Source organism: Pisolithus orientalis (assembly GCF_024613125.1).
Source record: "Pisolithus orientalis strain OTSU chromosome Unknown F5J12scaffold_44, whole genome shotgun sequence".
Classification (NCBI taxonomy): domain Eukaryota; kingdom Fungi; phylum Basidiomycota; class Agaricomycetes; order Boletales; family Pisolithaceae; genus Pisolithus; species Pisolithus orientalis.
In genome coordinates this window covers 80,804-107,536 of record NW_026260825.1, presented here as the reverse complement: position 1 = coordinate 107,536, position 26,733 = coordinate 80,804, and the positions used below count along the sequence as shown (strand labels likewise).

General features: G+C 47.4%; 4 protein-coding genes across 4 annotated transcripts; 2 read left to right on the top strand and 2 right to left on the bottom strand.

Annotated features, from left to right (window-relative positions):
* Positions 1 to 9,859: 9,859 nt before the first annotated feature.
* F5J12DRAFT_907278 (TIP49 C-terminus-domain-containing protein) lies at positions 9,860 to 10,813 on the bottom strand (the record flags this gene model as incomplete). Its single annotated transcript, XM_051748906.1, has 4 exons — positions 9,860 to 9,945; positions 9,999 to 10,066; positions 10,099 to 10,622; positions 10,751 to 10,813. 4 exons carry the CDS (start codon positions 10,811 to 10,813, stop codon positions 9,860 to 9,862), a joined length of 741 nt encoding a protein of 246 aa, XP_051596032.1.
* Positions 10,814 to 16,053: 5,240 nt separating this feature from the next.
* F5J12DRAFT_962761 (uncharacterized protein) lies at positions 16,054 to 18,766 on the bottom strand (the record flags this gene model as incomplete). Its single annotated transcript, XM_051749957.1, has 7 exons — positions 16,054 to 16,288; positions 16,446 to 16,779; positions 16,831 to 17,145; positions 17,197 to 17,568; positions 17,621 to 17,815; positions 17,908 to 18,452; positions 18,562 to 18,766. 7 exons carry the CDS (start codon positions 18,764 to 18,766, stop codon positions 16,221 to 16,223), a joined length of 2,034 nt encoding a protein of 677 aa, XP_051596031.1. The 3' UTR covers positions 16,054 to 16,220.
* Positions 18,767 to 19,012: 246 nt separating this feature from the next.
* Positions 19,013 to 22,403, top strand: F5J12DRAFT_907277 (uncharacterized protein; the record flags this gene model as incomplete). Its single annotated transcript, XM_051748905.1, has 13 exons — positions 19,013 to 19,144; positions 19,242 to 19,263; positions 19,347 to 19,864; positions 19,922 to 20,127; positions 20,149 to 20,152; positions 20,276 to 20,412; positions 20,463 to 20,592; positions 20,649 to 20,824; positions 20,877 to 20,973; positions 21,027 to 21,068; positions 21,096 to 21,492; positions 21,547 to 21,693; positions 21,757 to 22,403. 13 exons carry the CDS (start codon positions 19,013 to 19,015, stop codon positions 22,401 to 22,403), a joined length of 2,655 nt encoding a protein of 884 aa, XP_051596030.1.
* Positions 22,404 to 23,539: 1,136 nt separating this feature from the next.
* F5J12DRAFT_857679 (P-loop containing nucleoside triphosphate hydrolase protein) lies at positions 23,540 to 25,025 on the top strand. The gene is made up of 2 exons (XM_051746742.1): positions 23,540 to 23,814; positions 23,869 to 25,025. Exon 2 carries the CDS (start codon positions 23,872 to 23,874, stop codon positions 24,850 to 24,852), a length of 981 nt encoding a protein of 326 aa, XP_051596029.1. The 5' UTR covers positions 23,540 to 23,814; positions 23,869 to 23,871; the 3' UTR covers positions 24,853 to 25,025.
* Positions 25,026 to 26,733: the final 1,708 nt, after the last annotated feature.

The window sequence follows — 26,733 nt, the reverse complement described above, 5'->3', positions numbered from 1 at the left end:
TGCTCTGACCTAATTGTAGACTGTGAGTGGAGTTGTGGTGGGTAGTTGTGGATGCATGCAGATAATTGATGTGTGTTTTCTCCCTCATTGGCTAGAATGTGAGTGGAGTCATGAGAGGGGATGGTAGATGTATGCTGACTATGGTTGCTTCCACACCTATGGGCCTAATGGAGTGTGGGTGGAGCGATGAAGCGGTTGTGGATGCATGCTAACTATACTTGTGCCCACCCTTATGGACTTGGGTTGCTAGGTTGTAAGTGGAGTGATGACAGGTGGCAGTGGATGCATGCTGACCATATTTACTCCCATCCTCATGTACTTGGATTGGTAGGGAGTGAGTGGAATGATGATGGGTGGAGGAGGATGCATGCTGACAATTGTTGTTCCCACCTTCATGGGCTTAGCTTGTGAGTAGAGTGATGAGAGGCAGTGTTATGTGCTGACTATTTTTGTTCTTACCTTCACTAATTAGGAGGTGAGTAAAGTGATGGCAGGCAGTAGTGGATGCATGATGACCATACTTGCACTTGCCCTCATACTTTGGTTTATAGCATGTGAGTAGAGCAATGGTAACTGGTGTTGCATGGATAGTGACTATGTTTGTTCCTGTGCTCATGGACTTGGGCTGATAGCTTGTGAGTGGAGTGATAGGAGGTGGTGAATAGATGCTGACCATGTTTGTCTCCACCTTCATGGATTTGGCATGACAGCTTGTAAGTACAGTGATGGCAGGTCATAGTGGATGTATGCTGACCATGTCTGTGTCCATACTCATTGATGTGGCTTGATAGCATGTGAGTGGAATGATGACAGATGGTGATGGATACATGCTGAGCATGTTTGTTCCCATTCAGGTTGATAGCAAGTGAGTGGAATGACAAGGGTGGTGGATACCTGTTGACCATATTTGCACCCAAACCCATGGACTTGGATGGACAGGGAGTGAGTGTGGTGATGGCAGATGGTTTGGATCCATACCAACTGAGTTATTCATGGATTTGGGCTAATAGTCTGTGAGTGTGGTGATGGCAGATGGTTTGGATCCATACTGAGTTATTCATGGATTTGGGCTAATAGTCCATGAGTGGAGTCTTGACAGCCAGTTGTGGCCCTGTGGATGCATGCTGACTATGTGTGTTCTCACCCTTATTAACTAGTATGTGAGTGGAGTGATGGTAAGTGGTGGTGGATGAATGCTGACCATGTTTTCTCCCACCCTCATTAACTAGGATGTGAGTGAAGTGATGAGAGGCAGTATTGGATATATGTTGACCCTGTTTGCTCCTGCATTCATGGTCTCTGGTTTGTAGATTTGAGTGGAGAGATGGCAGTTGGTCATGGATCTATGCTGACCATTTTTAATTCCACATTCATGGGCTTGGCTTGATAGGATGTGAGTACAAAGTGATAGCATATTGTATGCATGCTGACTGACTATGACTGTTCCTGCTCTTGTGGACTTTTGTTAGCATGTGAGTGGAGTGATGATAGGTGGTGGTGGGTGCATACTGATCATGTTCATGTTGCCCCCACTCTCATGGGTTTGGGGTTAGTGAGTAGTAAGTGGAACCATGTGATGTATTGGAGGATGCATGCTGATCATGATTGCTCCTACCATCATCAATTTGGGTTGATTGCATGTACTGACCAGTGGATTCCCTACAAGTGGTGATGGCTACATACTTACTATGCTTGCTCCCACACTTATGAATTTGGGGTGATAGGGAGTGAGTGGCATGATGGCAATGGGTGGTGGATGTGTGCTGATCATGTTGCTTCCACCCTCATTGCTCTGGGTTGATAGGGAGTGAGTGAAGTCATGGCCCAGAGTGGATGTATGCAGACTATGTTTTCTCCCTCTCTCATGGACATGGGTTGATAGCAAGTGAGTTGAGTCATGGGAGGTGGGGGTGCATGACCGTTGACCATGTTCACTTGCTCCCCAATGGAATTTGTTTGATAGATTGTGAGTAGGATAATTGCAGTTAGTGGTGGATGCATGCTGATCAATCTACTTCCAACCTTATGGATTTGGATCAGTAGACAGTAGGTGGAGTCCTGGCAGGTGGTGATGTTTGCTGAATATGCTTGTCATTTCCCTATATTATTTGGGTTGATAGGAAGTGAGTGGAGTTATGGCATGTTTTGGTGAATACATGCTGACTACATTTGCTATCTCTGATGAACTTGGGTTGCTAGTCAGTATGTGGAATTATGCAGGGATGATAGATGCCTGTTGACCATGCCTTCCCCCACATTCCTCTTTGGATTTGGCTTGATAGGAGGTATGTATGTTTGCTGCTTTGTGCTCACTGAGCAGCTTAAAACACATGTTTGCTCCCACCCTCATGGCCTTTGGGTTGACAGCTAGTGAGTGGAACCATGGTAAATGATGACACATCCATACTGACACTGCTCACTCCAACCTCTTTGGTGCTGGCTGCATGGGAGGTAAATTTCATTCCTTGTGGTCACTGGATAGCTTCTTAGCCTTGTGCAGTTTGTGAGTTGATTTAGTGCAGGCATGCAAAAGGCTCTCTTAACAATATATTTTCAGGATGTGAGTGCCCCCCCCCCCCCCTTGTGCAATTCCACTTTAGCCTTATGCTTCTGAATGCAATCATCAGCCTGTCAGTCCTACCTGATTTATGCTGTTCTCAACTCCTCAATTTCCTGTCACAGCATGTATGAACTTTCAGCTGTTGCTCTGCATTCACCACTTATCAATAGTATCTACAGTTAGTATGCAGGCATAGTTTCTTATCAAAATGGATGCCATGATAACCATGATTCCCTGTTTAGGTGGTAGGTTTCAGCATCCAGATGGTGGTGCTTCTCATTGAACACAATTCTAAATATCACAGCCTCTAATCACACCTTCATCAAATCCCTTTCTAATGCCAACATTGTCAATTTCTATGCAATGCCCAATTATGTATGTTGCAGAACATGGTATTGGTGAATTATATTTCCTCAGTCTTTTATACACACAGGCTTACCATTGCAGGATCCATTCTGGTGCTTGAGTACTTGTATTTCTTGATGCAAGTTGATCCAACACATGAACATGGTGTTGAAAGACACCTCAAAATTGCTGTGAAGGAGTATCAGATGTCAGGTGTCCAAGCTAAAATCATTGCCCTTATAGCAGCTGCTTTTGAAGAACATAGTGAAAATGTGGAGGCTTTGGTCCCTGTTCTTGTGGATATTGCAAAGGCAAATCAGATGTGTAAGGTTACAACTTTATGGATTTGACATGGTCACTTAATATTTCTTCAGCAAAAAAAACTATTGGAGTAGGACAGGATAGCAATGATCTTTCCCTTACCAAGTACTTGATGCTACATATTGCAAGTTGATCAACTGTTCTATTCTAGAGATGCTCAATGTATGAATCAATGTATGTAGCAGTGCAACAGAATCCCCTATAATAATGCTAATGCAGATGCCTTTGAAAACTACAGTGAGGGCTGGATTTTCAACCATGTGCCTGTTTCTGTATCTGCTGCTTGTCTCAACAATGTCAATGATGTAAATGGACTTACATAAAAACTTTTAATTCCTTCAAAATGTACAGTTCCCCACCAGTCATTGGTCAAACCTTACAGATATCTATACAAATATACTCAGTCATGTGTGAGTAACAACAACATCTCTGTATTCACCTATACAAATATACTAGGTGTGGAAATAAGTATAGTAAGAGAAGGTTAAAATGTGTTTATGCTCACCTCAGTTGTGCATGAGTAGTGACAATATCTGAGGTGACAAAACTACAGTGTGAGACTATATATCCCTAAGTATAATAATACCAAGACACTTGGGTGTTGAACCCAGAGATATATGACAAGGGCTGTCTTGTTGTGAGTCACACTACATTCTTTGTAAGTAATGAGGAACATGCACATAAGTGTGAGACACTGTGAATATAATAAGCATAAGGGCACAAGAGTTAATTGCATGAACAACAAGTATGAAAGACTTAGAATGGAAGTGGATTCTCACAACTCAGAGTGGATGTGTTCAGACTATGCATGACTTGCCTAATCTAACAAAACCACCTAGCTTCCAATACATTTCACACATCCAACAGCTTAGTGTATATCATTGAATTGGTTTTAAGATCTTATAGAACCTATCTTGCCTTGATCCCCACATGCCATCTCACACTGTAATGCCTTGTAGGATACATATGAAAGTTACATAGTTGTCTTGAAACATTTGTACCATTCTTCCCCATGGGCCATCTCACTCAAGTCCAACTCTACACAACAGCCTTGGGGAATGATTACTGTGTTCAACATTGAGTAAAATGGCTTCCTTAATGCTGCAGGTATCCAAAGGAGTAATCTGGCCATTGGACCTCTGATCCAGCCATCATGCTGCAACTTGGCTGGTTCAGCCCTAGTATCCTCCAGCATGAAACCATCAATGAGTTCTTCACTGTTATGCAGTGCATGTGAGAGGGCTGATGAAAAGCAGATGTGATATCCCTTTACAGTTTTAGTTGTTGTGAGTAAAGCTTTTGACATTGTATAGTATGTTTTAAACCTACCATCTTCCATGTGACATGAGGCAGGTATACTGAATGGAGTAGAACCCATCATTTTGGACTTTTCATATGCATTAACCATATATCCATGGCTCTGAGCATCACAGACCATCACATTCTTGTCACTTGAGCCTGAGACAACCCTCCCCTTGTCAGGGGAAAATGCCACTGAACTGACAAAAGAATTATGGTCCTGTGGAGTGCTGCCAATCTGCATGCCTCTCTTAACATCCCAGACCCTCACAGTTTTGTCCAAGGATCCAGATACAATCCTCTTCCCATCAGGGGAAAATGCAACTGCATTAATGAAAGAAGTATGGCCCTCAAGGCTTCCAATCTGCACACCTTTCTCAACATCTCAGACCTGCACATTGGGACTCCCTCCTGAGACAATCCTCTTTCCATCAGGGGAAAATGCAACTGAAGTGACAACAAAATTATGGCCCAAAAGAGTGTTGCCAACCTGCACACCTCCTTCAACATCCCAGACCCTCACAGTCTTGTCTACAGAACCTGACACAATTCTCTTCCCATCAAAAGATGTTGCAACTGAATACACACCAGATGTATGGCCCCCAAGAGGGCTACCAATTTGCAAACCTCTCCTGATGTCCCATACTCTCAGTCTTGTCAAAGGAGCCTGAGACAATCCTCTTCCCATCAGGCAAGAATGCAACTGAATACACTTGAGAAGTATGGCCCTCAAATGGAATGCCAACCAACACACCTCTCTCAACATCCCAGACCCTCACAGTTCTGTCCACTGGGCCTGAGACACTCATCCTCCCATCAGGGAGAAATGCAACTGATCTAACATCAGAAATATGACCCTGAAGAGAGCCACCAATCTGCAAACCTCCTTCAACATCCCAGACCTTCACAGTCTTGTCTACAGAACCTGATACAACCCTCTTCCCATCAGGGGAGAATGCAACTGAAAACACAGAAGAGGTATGGCCCTCAAGAGGACTGCCAATCTGCAATCCCCTCTCAACATCCCATATCCTTACAGTCTTGTTAGCTGAGCCAGAGACAATCCTCTTTCCATCAGGTGAAAATGCAACTTCCCTGACAACAGAAGGATGATGGACAGGACTGCCAATTTGTACACCTCTCTCAATATCAATATCCCAGAATGTCACAGTGTGCTCCTCTCCTGAAACAATCCTCCTCTCATCAGGGGAGATTGCAACTGAATTGACTTGATATTTACAGTCAAGAGGCCCACCAATCTGCATACCCCTCTCAATGTCCCAGACCCTCACAGTCCTGTCCTGACTGCCTGAGGCAACCCTCTTGCTGTCAAGGGAGAATGCAACTGATCTAACTACAAAATCATGGCCCTCAAGGGGGCTGCCAATCTGCTCACCTCTTCCAACATCCCAAACCCTTACAGTGTTATCCACTGAGCCTGAAACAATCCTCCTCTGATCAGGAGAAAATGCAACTGACTTGACTGCAGAGATATGTTGAAGAGGGTTGCCAACCTGCACTCCTCTCTCAACATCCCAAACCCTTGCAGTCTCATCAAAAGAACTTGAGACAACCCTCTTCCCATCAGGTGAGAATGCAACTGTATTGATGAAAGAAGTATGGCCCTCAAGAAGGATGCCAACCTCCATATGACTCTCAATATCCCAGATCCTTATAGTAATGTCCCTTGAGCCAAAGACAATCCTTTTCCCATCAGGGGAGAATGCAACTGAATTGACATCTGAAGTATGCCCCTCAAGAGGACTGCCAATCTGCACAACTCTTTCAACATCCCATATCCTTACAGTCTTGTCAGCTGAGCCAGAGACAATCCTCTTCCCATCAGGGGAGAAGGCAACTAATGTGACTTCAGAAGTATGGCCAAGCAGAGCAAGCAGAAGGGCTGGCCAACCATTCAGACCTCCTACAGCAATCCTAGCAAGGTATGGGAATTTTGGCATCAGCACTGTTGATAATGATGTGTTGGGGGGAATAAATGCAAGGGCAGAGACATAAAGTTGTGGGGTGCTGTGCAACATCACACACCCAAAGTTTTGGATGAATGTGATTTCATCTTCTACCAATGCCAACATCCTTGAAGCCATCTTGGTCCTTGAATATGATATCAGAAGTCACCAAATGTCTGCTCATGGAGTACTTACCAGTAGCCATGTTGCAACAGAAGCAAGAGCATCTACACCCTTTCCAACTATCCCAAGAAGGCTCATTATCTCCAACCAAAAGATAATTTTTTCACTTCCAATAATGGCCTCAACCAGCACTGCAAGTGTTGGGTCAAATGTTGTCTTCCCCAGATGGTGAGCCCAGAATTGACATGAGTAGGAGGGGTGGGGTGGAATATTCTTCTTGATTCTCTCTGACAGCTCAGAAACCTCAGCATTGGCCAAGTAGGAACTTTCCAATTCACAGATGCTGAATTGAAGCTCATCACAAAGAATTTGCAATGTAGCAGAGGCTAAGTCTTTTGCATCAGAGGTGTCAATGGAATAGACACCACTTCATGAAGGATCTGTCAGGAAGTCATAGAAGGATGGATGAAGGGGCTGGACAGCAGAAGAACATCAGTAAATCACTTTTGCTGGCCAGAGCTGTCCAGAGCTGTCCAGCACTGGACAGATTCCCTAGGACTACCAGCTCACAAAGTGGTCTACTGATGAATCATCCACAATGCCAAGCAGCACCGGAGACATGAACTCAAGGATGAGGGTAATGTTATAGCGCTGCTGCTCGTTTGGGAATTTTTCGCGCATGTGACACAAGATCTTCATAGGAAGAGAGGCTCGAGTGTCATCATAACTTGGCACATCACGGAGCAGTATTGTTCGAGGGCTCTCCCAGACTGGGGTATACCGCTCTTCAGGATTGTAAAGTAAGTCGCATCCAGCAGTTTTCTGCCTTTCCCAGACTCTGGAGCCATGAGGTCATCATAGTATCCTTTCGGAGTTGCTCCAACTTGATTTGATTTGATGAACCTACAGGCCAGATCCGCCCACTCAAACAGACCATTGGACTCGTTGACAATCCTCTGGACTTGCGCTACTCCAATACCAGGAAGACGGTCAAGTTCTTTGGAAACATATAGCGAAATATCACGTTCCGCCAACTCCAGAGGAATCCCATCTAATGAGGTTGACTTCACGTGCGGAGCAGCCCTCAGGGCATGTTGGATGTCCGGCAGTGGTCTGGATGTCAAAAGGATCCGGAAATTGGCTGGCAGATGGGCAGCTTCCATTGAGGTCAGAAGAGATAGGATATGCGTCCTCGACGTCTCAGGCCCACTTTCATCCAAGGCATCGATTACCACGACCACGTTTCCGACTATCTGTCCATCAACCTTGGAAAGTGGCTCCAAGATGAGTCCTTTCCACTGCTACATCACATCAGATGTGGTCTTCAAAGAGTGATCCTCCCTAATCACGTCTTCCAGAGCTCGCCGAAAAGCTGGATCACGACCCACCAAATCACGAGCAACGGTGGTCATAGTCTTCTCCTCCCTTCGTTCAGCCTCCCTGTCACGGGCGAAGCAAAAGACGGTCCCAAGCCCCCCCCCACATTCTGCACCCACAACGCAATGGTACGGGCAATGGCAGATTTTCCTCTCCCGGGCTGTCCATGGAGCCATAAGATACGAGAGGCATTAGGGTTAAGATCAGTTATCCAGTTGACGATCTCCTGCAAAGTCTCTGTCCTGGTACCGTCGAGACAAGCCTTGGTCATATTGAGACCTGCCCCCTCTGCGTAAGCCATGCCTTCGAAGTTGGAATCTCTAAGTACACAGTTTGTGCTGATCCCGATGGCCCAGATCGTATGGTCGCGATATTGCTGCATCAGGTCATTCAGAGACTTGGCGTAGTCACCAACGACAGTCTGTGTCTCCTTCCGACTTCATATTCTTTTCCCTGACGTTGTGCCGCATCAGAACACCCAGCTGACGGAGTATCATAAAACCTACAGAAGTTCTTCGTTCTGGAATGGTTTATAATGAACCGCGTTGCATCACTGATGACCTGCGCAGTCATTCCTAACGTCTCTCTCATGCCTTCTATACCCTTGACGGTATCATCTTCGATAAGAAACGCGTAAACTTTGCTAATTGTACTGAGAAGGTCGCACACCATGCCGTCAAAGTTTGCTTGATTGACGAGTAACTATGGGAAATAGATGAAATGAGGAACACATAAAGAACTGAGAACGTACTTGACAAGCAGCAACCAAGACTCCTAGTGCAAGTTTGGTGCAGGGGTGGACCTTCCGTGCGCATGTAATCACAGCACAGATACAAAAAGAAGGCGCTCACGTTTGCAACGGAGGTAGCGACGACATTAAAAGTTTTCAAAGGTTCGAGGTATGTATGAGTCCCATTCGCTCAAGTGAGGAAGTTGACAGGGCTAAATTTGCAACTGCGCGACATGCCGGTAACGTTGTCGAGTGCTTTTGGTGCAACGTCTACATCCTTGCCAATCGCGGCTGGCATGGATACTGGTTCTGGGTTGTCATTCGCCGTTCGAGTCTGCCCAACGGAATCAGTCGGAATCACTGCAATAACCGGACGACATAAATGACAGACCTCGCGAGGTGAAGCCGCTTGGTACCGTTCCCGTTGCTCCAAAATTCCCGCACCGGCACTCTTCTCAGCTGTCTCTCTCGCGATAAGACTTGATTGCGGCGAGGTCGACCCACGGAAGAAGTGTTTCGCCCTTGATAACGTGCCCAATGCTCCAGGAACTGAGGGGACGTCGGCAGAGGTCTGACACGCTCCTTGTGTTTGCTTGGTTTTGCGGACCGACAAAGGTCCACGTCGAGAAGAGATAGTGAGTTTTTTGAGTTTTTACATGGCATTGTTCTTTGATAATGGCGAAGGCGGTTTGGACAAATATTATCCAGTACGGAGCAACCACATCCGGACAGTAAGTCATATGCACTCCGACAATTTTCGAAAGGCTTCTGACATGCCGGATAGGGAGAACCCTGCGCAACTACGTATGTGCTAGTGGCCACCCGAGGAAGAAGGCACAGTTCTGTTCACAAATGAAACAGAGGACACGCACTGTTGCATGCTACATGCACCACACCGCCATCAAATCCGCCCTCTGAACTTATATTCCTAGTTGACGGTTTTGCATCGAGGAACAATCTATTCATCTCCCCAATATCTTCCACCCCAATTTTGTTTCTTTTTGGAAGGCAAGCGAGAATGAATGCGCCCTGGTAAATCGCAGATGGCGCTCAATACCACTTCAGGCAGGGAATTACTCCCCACATCGACCTTCTCTCCCCTTCTTCTGTTGATCATTCCAGCACGCCTGGACCAAGTCAGAGTCCCTCGACATTGGCGCATAATTGGGCTGCCTGAGCAATTATCCGGGTGAGACCTGTTGTTGTTGAAAAGTCGCAAAGCGCTGAGCGACCATACGAAATCACTAGTGTGGCAAGACGACATCAGTTGTTCCACAGACAGCGGCTTTGTCCCTGTTAGTAGCAAGTATAACTGTCGATGCTGTGAGCGACTTGAGAAGCGCACTCTGATACATCATTCGATATCCAACATGTACTTGTCCAGTGCGACGTCAAGCTTCTCACAGCAAGAATCCAACAAATGGCATTGCATACGGGGTGATACCAGGCTGTCGTGTTCATCGATGGTGACACGTCGCTGAAGAGGACAACCTGGTATCACCTCTGCGACACCTTGGTTAACGTAACCTTTCACAGCTTCGCTCACTTCTTCGCAGATTTCCGTGATCTCCGACCGACCGCATTGGCTGCCCATGACGTTCATGATATCCTGATCGTCCTGTGGTCGTACGCTAGCCGCACCGAGGTCACCCAGCGCAACATTTTGGACCAATTCCTCCCGCTTATGCACATCGCCCTTTGGTAGTGGAACGTACGTCTCCGATTCAAGTCGTAGAATGATGCATATGCGTCTGATCGGCCAATACATTGCATGGTCTCGGACACGCTTCGTTCCTCTGACTGTTTTCAGACCAACTATGACGTGTGATCCGACTTTTCCATACCCACCGTGAGGGCTTTCAACTTCAGTTGGTGTCAATTCTGTGACTGAACCTCTTCCCTGTGAAGATACGAGTGTGAAACTTCACCAAACGGGTGAATGAAAACCGTGTGATGTGCATGTTTACTCGCCTATTGCTTGTCTGAAAGCTTCGGCAAGGACTTCTGTCTAGTGTAGATGCCGGTTACCTCTGGTAGCAAACGTCCATCCGAGCGACAAGCCTGAAGCACTGCCACCCTGCCTTTCTGCATCAGACGAACACCCCCCAACAGACCGTCGCTGCTCCCACTCCAGCTCCTCGCCCAATTGTCATTCCTTTCGATTCACTCGTCGTTCCTTTTATTCCTACAATAACCCAATGCATCAACACCTAGGCCTCCAACTAAACCCTTCGAGCAGTGCACCATCTTCTACTACAGTGTCCGGAACTGATGCAGTAGCACCCCATCAGACCCTTCAGCCGTCGCAGCCAGGGCGCCCGCAGACCAGACAAACCACCAGGAATCAGTCCCAAGCACCACCCCCTCCGCCGCTCATCCAACAACCAACCCAATCTGAGTCATCGGACTCAGTGACAACTCAGCCCCACGCAGCGCAGGCTGCACAGCCACAAGTCCAGCTGACCGCACCAGCGCAGTCAACCAGCCAAGCCAATATCCCCAACCCACCGGCCGATCACACGACAACAAACCTGGACCCCCCAACACCAGCAACATACGAAGCCATTATAGCAGCCTTAATGGATCAGCTCAACAACCGACGCGACCAGGAGCAGCCCACTCCCCCAGGCAACCATAACACTGGAACTCAGACACCATTAGTGGCCGATGCAATGACCCTAGAGCGAATTCGCGAAGCCGCCACCTCCCACAAGGAGGATGCCAAACGAATTGTCCTCCCACCAATTCGACCGGGCCTCAAAGTCAGCCCTTTAAGCCTTCGTAAGTCTTGACCTTGTTCCCATGCTATTCGTAAACAATGGATTGGTTATCACCTTCGTGCCACCACACCGTTTAACCGTCACCGTACACTGTAACCGTTTTCTGCTCACCGTAATACTGTTTCCACCGTACTGCCACTTTGCTACACTGCCACGACCTTGCCCATTGTTACCTCTGAACCTACTGAGCACAGTCTGACTGGCGCTCCACAGCAATCTCGTCTAGAGTCGAAGAAGCATTCAAAATGTACCGTTATGTACCATACTCCCTCTTAACCCTTTCGGCCCATGCCAAAGTGAACATGAAAGGCGAGGACGCAGCTTATATCCTCACACCGGAGGGCTTTGCGACAAAGTCACTCGATCGGGCGAATGAACTGTCCATATCTGCTGCAGATTGGATAAACGCTGCATGCACTGCAGAAGAGCGTACTCGCTTCCACCATGGGGAAGAACGTGCCAATGCCCTGGCATCCCACCACCAAGTGGTCACCGGTATCAGTGCATCACACAGCTGGCTAGTGGCCATGCACTATGATATACAACAGCGCGAGATTGCACATGCAAACCCAGAGCATGACCTCACGGGCCTTGACATGGCGGCCTTAACCATTGCAAACAACTGTGCACTCCTCGCTGTGCAGAGCTTGACTATAGCCACCACCACCAAGCATGCAGCACTGAATGACCTTCCTTCCTTCCCCTGTAAAAGGCCAGTGCATCCCAACAACAATCATGGTTGTTGCTTTTGCTGTGGCCACTCAGGGCACTTACCATCCAGCTGCACAGCCTCATCCACTGCAGCAGGCAAACCAGTTGCAACCCTTGCATCAAATGGAAAGAGCAAACATACCCTTATTGTGCCTGATGGCTGTCACTTCTGCTTCAACTGGGCTGCACACTCCTCCTGCTCATTTGGCCCTGAATGTCGAAATGTGCACAGCTGTTCAGTCTGTGGTGAGTCATCCCATGGAGCTGCATCCTGCCACCCCAGAATCTGATCCATGCTGCATCACAACTCCTCTGATACCCGACTGCATTGAGAATTTACTATGTAAATACGATATCCTAAGTGACTGGTCCCATATCCTTTCTGGCCTATGGACAGGCTTTGATGTTGGTATTCATGAACCCCCTGCACATACCCGTATATTTCAACAACCACAGCTCAGCATTATCCCACCCCACTATAGTCGAAGCATACATTACTTCAGAGCAGAGAGCTGGCCGCTACTCACGAGGCTTCTTGCCCCTCAAGCTCGAAGCTCTAATTGGCCCTTTTCACACCTCACCTCTAGGTGTAGTGCCAAAGCTGAACTCAGACAAATTCTGCATAATCCAGGACCTGTCATTTCCCAGAGACGATCCATCGACATCATCCACCAATTCTGGTATCAATGCAAACCTTTTTCCAACGGCTTGGGGAACCTTTGAAGAGACAGCTGCATTGGTCCTTTCTCTACCACTGGGCTCCTTAGCAGCCACCTTCGACATAGAATCAGCTTACCGCATTGTCCCAGTCTGCCCATCACAACAAGCAGCTCTGTGCATAGCATGGGAAGGTCTTGTGTATGTAGACAGAGCGCTAATGTTCGGCCTATCATCCAGTGCTGGAGTATTTGGCTCGGTTGTGGACATGCTAGTTGCAATCTGCAACGAAGCTGGCTTTCACCTAATAAAAAAATGGGTCAACGATTTCATAGTTTTCCGCACACCAGACCAGACCTGGACAGAACGTGACTTCATAAACCTAACATCAGCTGCCGGCATGCCATGGAGCGAATGAAAGACTTGCCCACTAGCCTCATGCCAGTGGTATATTGGTTTCAACTGGGATCTCGAAACAAAGACTGTAGCTCTACCATCAGAAAACGGACATGTCTCATCCAACTACTGGAGAGCTGGCTAGCCCCAGGCTCTCGGCACACTCAGAAAGAGACCGAGAGCCTCCACAGAAAACTTGTCCATGCATCCTGCATCTTCCCACTAATCCACCCTTTCCTGCATTCACTATCCATCTTCGCAACATCCTTCTGCTCACAGCGTGCTTGACGAGCATCTCCACACTATGTGTGGAGCGATCTACCATGGATACATACCTTATTAACCCGATCAAAGAGCGAGATATCACTGAGTCATACAGACCCAATAGACATCGACTGGTGGGGCGACGCAAGCTCCTCCTTTGGAATTGGAATTACAATAGGATCCTACTGGGCCATATGGAAATGGAAGCCAGGATTCCAGGTCAGTCTGGACCAGGCCTTCAACATAGGATGGGCCAAAGCAGTCTCCATAGAGCTAGGCCTTTTAATGGCTATACACATTGGCCTACCTGCACTTTCACATCACCACAATATACTAGTTCACTCTGACAACTTAGGAGTAGTGATGGTTACCAACAAGGGATGTTCCCGCAGCCATCAGATCAACGAAGTCCTCTGCCGCTTGTACCTTCTCCAAGCCAACTTAGATGTAGCAGTGCAGGCAATCCATGTTCCCAGTCGGGACAACATTGCCAATGCATTATCCCGTGGCGACATCAAGGGTTTCCTCACTGGCTTCCCAGCAGCCTCAACCCAAGTCTATCCCCCAATCCCCCCCTACCTAGCCAACATGTTAGAATATTTATAGGAATGATGCTATCTCCTACCACAAACACCTCTGCACTGCAGCTAAATCCATCCCCACTTTGTCCAGAATGTAGAGCTGCAGAATGACTATTCCTGTGGAGAGGCATCAACACTCCCCCCTCTGCCACCATAGCCAATCCAATAATCCAGCAAATAGCAGCCACTGCATCCTGTGCCTCCCTACATGATGCTGCAGCATATGGATCAGGCATCTGCAAATTCCACATTTTCTGTGACATTTTCTCCATCCCCGAAGCTGAGCGCCTCCCAGCATCCTTCTCACTACTACACTCCTTTGCCATATGGGCAGCTTCAGACCCCACATCACCTGAATTGGGAATTTCGGGCACCTCTGTGCCATTTGAACCTGTAGCACCATCTGTTGCTCATAAGTACCTATCAGCAGTCTGAGCATGGCACATTGCACAAGGATGGCCTGCTCCACTTGATGACTCCCACCTCAAGCACATCAATTGGTCTCTCCGTGGCCTCAAGAACCTCGGAGTGTGTCGCCATCACCCTCCTTGTCGCCCTATCACAATTGCTATGCTATCAGCCCTGAAAGCCTCACTAACCCTATCAGACCCATTTGATGCCTGCATCTGGGCAATGTTGACATGTGCCTTCTTTGGGATGATGCATTTTGGTGAAGTGTCTGTAGTATCACGTGCAGCCTTCAATCCAAGCCATCATCTCACAAGAGGCAATGCCTTCTTCAGGACAGACCTCAGAGGCTCCCCCTATGCCCGTTTAGACCTACCCACAGCCAAAACAGCCAAACCTGGAGAATCACAGTCAGTTTTCCTGAATGAACAGGGTAGTCTCTGCCCTCTGGTAGCCCTTTGTAACATGGCCATGGTTACACCAGCATCAGCCTCAGACCCACTATTCTCATGGAGGGACTCCTCAGGTCTTCCCTGTCCCATGGTCAAATCCTGTGCCATGGAGCACATCAACAGCATCCTATCAGCGTGGGGATGGGGGAACCACTTTGGCCACTCCTTTCGTATCGGCGGAGCCTCCTTCTTCCTTGCCAAGAAAGTAAACCCAGAAATCATTCGCATTGCCGGACGGTGGAAATCACTAGCCTATCAAGTATATATATGAGCCTTTGAGCAAATTGCATCCCAGCACCTAGCTAATGCTGTATCCGAAACTGAGGCCTCCACTCTCGGGGTTGGGCATTTGGCAGGCACACAGCCACAGGGTTCCGGCCTATGGGTGAGTGGCTCCACCTGCCTCACCTCCACCGAGCTAATGCTCGGCCCAGCCCAACCACTGACAGGACAGATCCTAGCGAAATGCATGAGACGAGGATGGATTCTTCACCTCCGTACTGTGCATTAGACAGAACGGTGCCTTGCAGACTCCAAGTTCGTGAGACACAGTGAGTGTAGGAGCAGTCTTTCCCATTTCATGTGCACCAGCAAGGAGTAAGGCATGTCCAGAGAACTTGCGTGACAAGTTTGACGATGACACCGATAACTCATGCTATCAGATAGCATAGTGAATGTCAGACTCATTATTATGTTCTGCTCATCTCCCATGCATTCGTCTGTCCAATAAACAATTAGGGACGATGGGTAGGACCTGAGCTACTCTGGAACATAGTCCGTTGATCCAATCCAATCCAGTGCAGTGCGAAGGCCGTTGCCAAGTTAACACCAAGTGATGTTGAGACAAGCTAATAGGCAGTAAAACAAGTCAGTAAATGTCAAATGTTAACGCTTTCGTCAGTGATGTCAGCAGTCAAGCCATCATTTTCCAGGGCTCCTGTCCCATTCATCATCCTCCCTATGTCCGTGATGTACTATACAGCTCCAGACATCCACACTACCTCACAACAAAGCACATGAAGCGCAAGAAATGCTCATATGGGCAGAGGCAATTCAGTTGTTGTGGCAAAGTAGAGGGTGTCACATCAGCAAATCACGAGTTTACTTATCCTTACTTGACAGCTACTTAACATTTGCTTATCATACCAACTGCCAAGCAGCCGTCTGCTTGGATAAGTAGATCCTTCTGCTGGATACTTACTTAGCACTGCTTATTTTTTACTTAATGTGTGCTTAGCTTATTAGTTTCTTACTTGAAATAATGCTGGTTCTGTTCCGTCAAGCAGATAAGCAGCAACGAAGTGCAATTAATATCCACTAAGCACATGCTAAGTAGAGGTGAAGTAAATTACATGGCAGTAAGATCGAGGGATTGAAAAACATAGACAAACTAGTGATAGCAATTGGGAAGATGTATTAGAGATCCTGTTGTGGACTCAGTGGATCGTATAAGCAGTAGGGAATGAAAACCTACAGATAAGTGCATACTTGTCATCAGATCCTGCATCACTCAACAGCTTGGGGTCGAGTTCTTGCCCTATTGCAAGCGAAGCAAGGGCGAGCTCTACAATGGCTTGAAGCTGAGCAATAGATCTTCTTTTGGTGGCCCCCATAAACTTCCTCGTTGGGGCTCCCCAATTCTGGTCTGAAAATGCACACGCAGTCTTGCTATCCTTGCCCAAAGCCATGTTGTATTTGACGGGGGTCTGCACAAACCTCGTTGCCACTTTGGCAATACCATCTTTGACATTGATGGGGGACTTGAGCTCGACATCACCAGATCTAACGAGGTTCAAGCCATGTGAGAGCTAAAAAACTAATCAATACTGTAGCTATGAAAATGACTCGATAAATGTTACCGCAGCAGCACAAAGTCCAAGAGCACCAACAACACCATGCTTCGCCAAAGACGAAGTGTCAAGAGTGGGGACTTGAACATATCCTTTGGTTGTGGTCAAATGGCTGCTCAGCAGCAGCTGTTGCACAAAAATGGAGTGGAAGGCCTTCTCAGGAACAGTCATGTCGAGGTCTTCATATAAGAATGTGAAATGATCAAGTAATACTTTTGCAGTGTCGGTGGGCAATGGGTCTTGAGGATTGAGGAAGAAAGCTACGAGTTGCACAACAGCCGTGGAGGCAAAGCTGTGCCTCCAATCACACAAGCATTGAGATGCCTATGGCAAACATGGTCAGCTACAGATGAAGTCAGAATGAAATGGACTTACGACAGAAACCATGGGCAAGCTGGGAAGAATGCTACCTGCCATGTTCTTGAGTATGGGGTATACAAGTGGCATGATCTCCTGTAGAGCCCCACAAATATCTTGCTTGGCGATGTTGAATGCATCCTCTTGGTTTCTGGCCCATAGGATTAGCGTCAGAATAACTTCCCTCTTCCACTTCTGATCTTTATGCAGATCTGAGGGGAGATCCAAATTGTTGAAACGCACTTGCACAGGGATGGTCTGCACTTGACTCGATGAATCACTCGCTACGATAGATCTCTTGCTAGTAGATGTGGCTGATAAGCTGGACATAGAGTCGCAAGCTTGTATCTTGATCTTCTTTGGCATGCCCTTTGTAACCATGACATGCAACTGAAAGAAAATAAAAGATGAAGGAACATGGAGAAAGGTGGTCAGCACATACCTTGGCTGCAGCATTCTTGTGCCCCAAAACACAGATGGCATCGTCTAGATTGTCACAGTTATCATCAATGCCATTGCCCTCAACCTCAGAGGTCGAGATGTATTCCAACTCGGCTACTTTCCTCTTGATGTTGGTGAGTCTGGTGGCAGGATCATTGGCCTCATACTCCTCAGCCATTGCAGCAGTGCACTGAGACTACCATTGCATGAGTAAAAACTGTTTCAGCATGAAAGATACTCAATGATAACATTTTGAAGAGCAGGGACGTCCAAAGCCAGAGGTCTCACTGGCCCACTAGCTTCTCCATCTTTGCGATCAGGTAGCAAGTTGAAGTTTTCTGGTAGTTGGGATTCGAACTCATAGTTGTATTGGGGATCATTTGGCAGTGGAGAGCTGAGATTGAATACACAGAACTCGACATTGATAGTACTTGTAGCGAGGGTACTTGTGGATGGAGGTGGTGCAGCTGATGTGCAAGGACTGGCACTGGCACTCGAAGATTGCATAGAGCTTGTGTTGATGATGTTCACCCAATTTTTGACACGCTTAGATAAAGTCAGTTTATTGTCAGAGCTGGCAGTCGTTAGGACATTCGCAAAGAAAAGAGTTGCCTCAGTTAGGAGGAACATGTTAAGAAGTAAGACGCACATCAAACCAGTACTAGTGCCGATGCTATTGTCATGTGTTGATGGTGGGGATACTTTGTTGCGTGTGGAGATTATCGCTTCATGTAGTGATTTTGCCTTTGCTGCTTTTGTCCCTTTCCCCTTCATCACTACAGGTCCAGCATTGTCTTCCACGTCAGCTAGGGGGGTAAGTGGCTCATTCATCCCTACAAAAAAAATCAGCCTCATGTTTTCTTGGTTAAGCATGATAGATACTGCCATCACTCTCATTTCTTTGCCTGCCAACAGCATGAGGACGAGGACAAGGACAAGGACATGGCTTGATGGGCTTAGTGCCAGCGGCAACACCACTTTGGTTGACCTCCATTTCATCCTCAATTTCACCGATCCATTGATAACCTCTCTTCAGCACTGCAACCTTTTTGGCAAGGGCTTCCCAGGTGCATTCATTGTTAGCTTCCTTCTCCACACTCGTCCGTCTTCTTGGTTGGCTGTCAAGGACGATCCTACCGGGATGCATGTTAGCCACCTGGCACTTCAGGCGACCACTTGCAAGTGTCTCCTGTGGGCACTCTGTGGCTGGTTGGTTGTCCATATCTCACAGTGCAAAGGGTTGTTGGCTGTGTGTGAAGGTGGAAGACGAAGAGACAGAAGAAAAAAAGTACACCTGGTGCCATCTCTTTTGGCTTAGTTTGATTCTATGTTCAGTTGGCAAATCTTTGCTGTCCCACAGTAACTCCCATTACTCATCATTTTTCTTTCAGATATGATTCCCTGCACAAAACCTGGCTGCTGTCAATGGTTCAGAAACAAGTCGGGCCTAACCCAGCACATCAACATATACCACCCAGTATTTCCGCCTATCAATATCCCCGTGCAGGTAGAACAGCCAGATCAGGTACCATCACCTGAAGAGGAACAATTCCAGTTCTGACCGGACAACGATGACTATAGTGACCCATCCACAAGCCCTTCGAATCCAACCCTTCTGGCAGAGTTTGTTGGACAAGGTGACAAGTATTATCGGAACTATCACCCACACCTCACCAGTATGCAGTATGGGTGAAAAATTAAGTATTTACCAATGTATTATTTGACAGGGCAGCCTTGTGATTCATCTGGAAACCCCCTCCCAGTTGGACAGTCATCCCCACAAACTCCTTCTGAAAAGCAACCTAATGATTGGTCACCATACTCCAGTCACCTGGAGTTCAAGCTAGCTGACTTCCTGTTCACCTGCAGCCAGATGTCTGCAGCCAATATTAACGAGTTACTAGATCTCTGGAATGCGACACTTCTTGGTGCTGGCAGCCAGCCCGTCTTCAAAGATAGCGCTGAAATGTACAAGACGATTGATCGCACTATACTTGGTGATGTACAGTGGGAGAATTTTTGCATATCCTATACCAGTGAACAACCAACTGATAATGTCCCATCATGGATGAATGCCATGTACGATATTTGGTTCCGGGACCCTAAAGACGTTATTCACGATATGCTTTCCCAACCTGATTTTTCGAGAGACATGGATTACCAGCTGTTTCGGGAATATGAGAGCACAACGGACAAGAGACAGTGGGAGGATTTCATGTCTGGTGATTGGGTGTGGACTCAAGCAGTGCGTCTTTTATCTTCTATGTCTCTGAGCACTGTACTAATGGCATGCAAATAACAGGACATAATTTCTCGTGATTCAACCATGCATGGGTCAACCTTTGTTCCAATCATCCTTGGCAGTGACAAGACAACCATGTCAGTTGCAACTGGTCAAAATGATTATTATCCCCTCTACCTCTCAATAGGTAACATGAGCAACAAAGTTCATTGTGCACATTGCAATAGTGTCACTCTCATCGCTTTCCTTGCAATCCCACATAGTAAGTGCATCTGATAGATACATAGGAAAGTAATGGCGCTAATGAGAGATATACTTGTAGCCGACAAAGAGAATGCATCCACCAACACATTCTGACAATTCTGCCACCAACTCTTTCATTCATCACTCACATATATCCTTCAAAATCTCAAGCCTGCAATGACCAAACCAACTGTTATGTGGTTCGGTGATGGACACTATCGCCATGTAATTTTTGGACTCGGCCCTTATATCGCTGATTATGAGGAACAAGTCCTTCTGGCATGTATTGTGCGAGGGTGGTGTGCAAAGTATGTTTTTCTACTTTCCAACTCTTACTATCAACTAACTAGAATCTCAGATGTCTTGTGATGAGGCAGGAACTTGATACTGATGCACTTTATCAGAGTCACAAACATGCAGAAGCACTGATCAAGGAGTTTGATCTCAAGACCTTACAGGATGTGTATGGCATTGTGGGTGATACAATTGTAAGTATTGTTTCACTTAGATTCCACTGTGCCTGTGTCCTGAAAACCGATTTCAGCCGTTCACCAGCAGTTTTCCCCATGCCGATATATACCAACTCATTGCCCCTGATATACTACACCAGATCATCAAAGGGATGTTCAAGGATCATTTGGTCGAGTGGGTTGAAAGCTATTTGAAGACTGTGCATGGCACAACAAAGGTGAATGTGATCTTAGATGATATTGACCAGAGGTACATCTGCTTTAATTTACATTTCTTTCTTTCCTCATGTAGGATACCTTAGAATCGTGGCCGTTGTGCCTTTCACAGGGCTCCGTCACTTTCCCAAGGGCCGTCATTTCAAACAGTGGACTGGTAACGACTCAAAGGCACTAATGAAGGTAATTTTAGATCAGGTTGTTTATACAGTCTGTCATTAATGTTCGATACATAGGTGTATCTACCTGCCATTGAGGGGCATGTACCAACAGAGATTGTGTGAACATTTCACGCTTTGTTGGAGTTCACATACCTGGTCTGTCACAATGTCTTCACTGAAGAAACCTTGGTTGCAGTTCAAGATACCATCAACCACTTTCACAAGTACCGGGAAATATTTCGCCAATCAGGTACCATTCAAACTTTTTCCTTACCACGCCAGCATGCGATGAAACACTACCCTGATCTTATACATTTATTTGGGGCGCCGAATGGACTTTGCACATCAATCACCGAATCAAAGCATATCGATGCTGTGAAGGACCCATACCAGCGGACCAATCATAACAAGCCACTGGGCCAAATGCTCATTATCAATCAGTGCTTAGATAAGTTGGTGGCCTCTCGAAGGGATTTCAACAAACGAGGGATGCTAGAGGGAAACTGCCTCATGGCAACTATGCAGCTCCTTTCAACTCAAGGTCGGTCATTGGATGATCATATTGATTTTCATCATATTCACATGAAGTAAACAGATGGCAGAGAGAATGGCAGTACATCACAGGTCCTAGGTTCCAGTCCCCATAACGAAGACAATGGTGAGGCTGTGGACTGCCCAACATCCATAGAGGCACATGTTGAACTCACTCGCACCACCCATATGTACCTTATTAACCTGAGTAGTGCAGCGGCTCACAAAATCAACCTCTTGCATTCAGAAATGAAGCAGGCCAGAACCGTAACAGATCTTGCAATTGAGCTCGGTCTATCACATCTCCCTACCATTCTGGAGGAGTTCCTGCTTCAACAAGCCGATGCTGAAGACTACCGCGATCTCTGTGACATCCCACTATCTGAGTGCCCCATCTATGGCAACAAAATCACCTTCGTTAATTCTGCAGCTGCACTATTCTATGTGCCAAGTGATATCAGTGGTATTGGTGGCATGCGGCATGAGTATATCCACTCGTGTCATTTGTGGCAGAACAGGCCACCCTGGTATGACTATGCATTTGTGAATACTAATCCAGGGCTGAAGGGGATGCATGGTTTGGATGTTGTGCGTATCCTTGGGTTTTTTTCCTTCGTTTCCCAAAGCAAGTGTTACCCATGCGCAGTAGTGCAGTGGTTTGACTGTGTCAGGGATGACCCAGATGTGGATATGGGGATGTGGATCGTACGCCTGGCCCTTACTGCAAATCATCACCTGGCCACCGCTGTCATACATGTAGACACCATATATCGTGCGGCACACCTTGTCCCCTTGTACAGCACCCACCCCATTCCCAGAACCATAAAGCCGCATCATTCTTACGATGCATTTACCACCTTCTATGTGAACAGATTTATCGATCATCATGCATTTTCGCTTTTATCAGATTCATACTTGTAGTATACTTGATTGTATGCTCAAATTCCATAGTAACTTAGCTGCTTGGGATGCTTATCTACTTGAGTCACACTTAAACATTCGCCAAGTTACTTAGCGGTCATGCATGCTTGGCAATGTGGGTGCTTAACGTGCTTATGCTACTTACGTGCTTGACAGGTGCTGCTAAGTGGTCAAGCACGGTTAAGCAGACTTATGATTTGCTGATGCAGGAATGCCCAGGTTCGCGCTTGTCGAAATTCCTGTGCATTATATGAATCAGGTGCATCCTGTGGACAAATATTAAGAAAGTGTACGAAGGAGAAGACCAGGTGAACGCACCTCCATGGGTTTAAGCCGCGAGAAGAAAGTACCGAAGGCTCAGTGGCAACTCGCATCCATCATCATGATGTTCTCAAGCCGATGGATTCTGTCACCCGCCAACTGCTCAATGATGTTAACATTAGTGAACGTCGACAAGACAGCCCAGACATCCGCAGAAAGTCTACACCACACTGCTTCACCATAGCGGAATATTCACCATCGTTTTTAAATGACGGACGGGAGGAGTGCTCAGACGGCGTGGGCATACCACTGCTACGCCTGACTGTGAAGGGATCGGTGGGTGATTCCAGACAGCAGAAAGGCTGAGACTTAACGTGCCACGATAAAATTATTCATATAATAATAATACCAGGCTAACTTCATAAGATGTCATCGTCTGTCGCTGACGTGATTTCGTACTGAACTTGTCTTCAACCTTTACCAGTGGGGGCCAAGTGCAACAAATGGCTGAGAAGGCGAGCGCATACAGTAGCAGGGGGGTAGGAGGGAGCTTGAAGAACCTCAGGGGCGAAGCATCGTTCGTACGCAGTGGAGCAAGGAACATGTCATAGGGAGCCCAGAAGACGGGTGATTCTGACGGAAACGTCCCCTTCGAGGACGTCTAAGTCAGGGGGACCATAGAGAACATCTCGTACGTCACAGGGAGCCCTACAGCAAGCAAAGCGAATGACTTCCCCCAAGATTCAAGTAGGAGACCGTGAGGTGAGGCGCGCCCAAGTCCAACATGCAGGGTCTCCCGAAGTCTTCCACATCATACCAACATCGTCAGCGAATGTCCAGCGTACTAAAACACTATAACCTAGTGAGAGGGAGTTGACGACGCGACTGCCAATGACTGCAAGTCCTGTCGTCCGAAATTCTTGAATCTTTGATGCACTCCGGCGTTCCACCGAGAGCACATGCCTGTTCGGCAGCGCGATTGTCCGGCCTTCCATAGATATCGCCGTACACCGTCCGCACAGTCCACAAACGAACTGATTTCGTGATCCTTGGAACTTAGATGGACTAGATAAGACGTGCTGTGTGCATATAAAGCTCGACCCCAAAACCTGCAAGGCTTGCCCTCATCTCGCTTCTCATCTCGCATAGGGTACGTCCCAACACATGTACTTTTTCCCGTTGGCTCAACTAAACATCCTCCTAGACAATGGGACAAGTCGTGCCAGTCGGCCCCATGTTCACTGAGGCGATAGGGTTCCTGATAGCCATTCTGCAGTCACTTCGAGGCAGAGCTAAATCCGCAAATCCGACTTTAAACGCCATTGTTAAAGCTAAGAGTCCGGAAGACTTCGTGAGGAAGGCTGCTCAGGAAGCAGCGGATAGAGCTGCCACGGACAAAGTAGAGGCCGCTGAGGCAGCTCGGCGGGATGCGGAGGAGCGACTTAGAAATGGCATCCAACCTGTCGTCTTGCCTACTCCCAAAGAGGTAGATGCAGTGAAAGCCAGGATGGAATACCAGGAGGGCATATTCCACTTCGCCGTCGCAGGGGTTGCTGGAACTGGCAAGTCTTCTTTGATCAACGCTCTCCGCGGATTGCGTAACAAGGACCGGGGTGCTGCTGGAGCGGGTGTTGTGGAAACGACATCCACTATCGGTCGTTACCCGGACCCCAATTCCGACAATCCCTTCGTATGGTATGATATTCCCGGTGCAGGGACCCTTTCTCAGCCAGACTGGCTATACTTCAATAACCAAGGTCTTTTTGTCTTTGACTGCATCATTGTCCTCTTCGACAACCGCTTCACCCAGACGGATATTGCCATCCTTACCAACTGCCAGCGCTTCCAAATCCCCACGTACATTGTACGTTCGAAGGCGGACTCCCATATCCGTAACATCATAGACGATATGGGGTACGACCCTGACGAAGACGATGGTGCGCAATATCAGTCAATGTACGTCCAGGCACGTGAGCAGTTCATTACGGCCACGCGGGCCACTGTCCAACGCAACCTCCAAGAAGCAAATCTACCGCGCCAGAAGGTTTACATCGTTTCCAACAAGAATCTACTTACCGTGACGAAGGGGCGGAAGCTTTCCCCAGAGATCATTGACGAACTTGAGTTAATGAACGACTTACTCGAGGAGGCTCGTTCTCGCCGCTGCGTTTTGGAGCGCCCTGCTTGACACGCTATCGGGCAGGTTTGGCGTCGGCGCTCTCAATACCTCCACATCTGCCGACTTTTCTCAGCTGAGCTGCTTGTGGCTTCTTCGTTCCACCCACAGGGATACTTCTGAACTAGTCCAGTAGCGTCGTTTGCTTTGTACACTTCATGTTCTGTGAGCTTGTAAATCTACACTGTACTTGTGGTTGAAAAATCTCAAGACAATCACCTGCGAGCCTCCCCGTGCAAGGTTTCTGTCCACCGTTACAATTTCACCGCTAACCAATCCTTACCTTCTCGCAAATGGGATTGGGTAATTGCATCGGCCGTTTCTGTGCTTTCCGTCGCCCTCTAGATTTCCTCTCTGCGCACGGGAGCCGTAGTGAACGCCAGTCCATGGGCACAGATGAGTGAGATCAATTTCAAAATCACTGTGTCGCACAGGTTTGTATTTAGACCTGTGACCCACTTTGATAACACGTGAAAATGGATGCTCAGGCGGCATCGAAATTCACCTCTAGTGAAGGAGACCCAGGAAGTAAAGCCAGAAGATTTCATCGTCGCAAGTAGCAATGAAAGCGGTTGGGTGGATAATGGGGGCAGGTACTTTGAACACATAAGCCGGCCAGTTGCTTCCGTAGGCGGAACATTCGGAAGCCTGTTCCTGCCTTGATTCTTGATGCTGTCATGTCCCGTCGACATCTCATGTACATATCAGGAGCTGCATAAAATATACCCCATGAGTTCAAATGCACTTACATCCACTCAATGTCATACGAATATTGTCGCAAACTTAGAAGTTGTCTTACCGCGGACTCCACCGATGACATTCAGAAGACGAACCTACCTTCCTTACAGTGATGCCCCTAGCACGCCTACTTCGCAGTCGTGTGAGCACTCAGTCACTGAGCACGTTTACCACGTGTGACAGTTTTTTTTTCCTGCCGTGTCAACCCGGTGACATGCAGAAGACAGACTTACAGATACCCCAGAATACCACTTTGTGGTCGCGTGAGCACGTTTACGACGTATGGCAGTTTTCTTTCCCTGTAGTGTCAATCATTGTCAGGCGGAACGGGAACGTCAGAACGGTACCAGACTCATGGGAGTTCACGAAGGCTCATGAACCCAAGATAACCATCAGAAGGGTTGTAGGGAAGGGACTGCGGATTCCATGTGATGATAAGTAGGCAAAAGACAGACTCGGTGACTTTCGGACTTGCAGGGATACCACTGACATGTTTACTTGGTGGTCGTGTGAGCACCCGTTTCGTGTGACAGTTTTTTTTCCCTGCAATGTCAACCGTTGCTAAGGGGAAACTGGGAAGCTGGAGCTGCGCCTGTCCCATGAGAGTTCATGAAACCCAAACCAAGAACTTACGACAGGCAATAATAGAGTAATATCCAAGACTCCACGCGATGACAAGCAGAAGGCAAACCGACTCTCGGACTTGTATTAGTGATACCATTGCATGGTGGTCACGTGAAATCCCTTTACGACGTTTTCTCCAATCATTGTCAGGGGTTCACACGAAGGAATAGACTGGAGGCATTAAATGGGTGAATGTGTTTTCGCTTACCACTTATTTTCAGGGGGGTTAAAGCTGTAGGACCCACGGAACGATCCTCAATCAAGTTGCCAATTAGATTGGAAATACGGCAGGCGAGGGAATGATCGCTACCCGTCGAGTCTTTGGTTTGCCTAGGGGAGACTAACGGCAGGCAGCCTTGCGACCCCGGTTTGGGATTTTCTGATTTGACTTCAGCTGGATCTATCTCCGAATGAGATGAATGAAAAGATGCCGCGGGCAAAATAACGGAGTGTTATGCACACATGCCGAATGGACCATTTTCGAGCAGAGAAAAAATGTTTTGATATGGGTAGGATGTCATAGTGTATGTA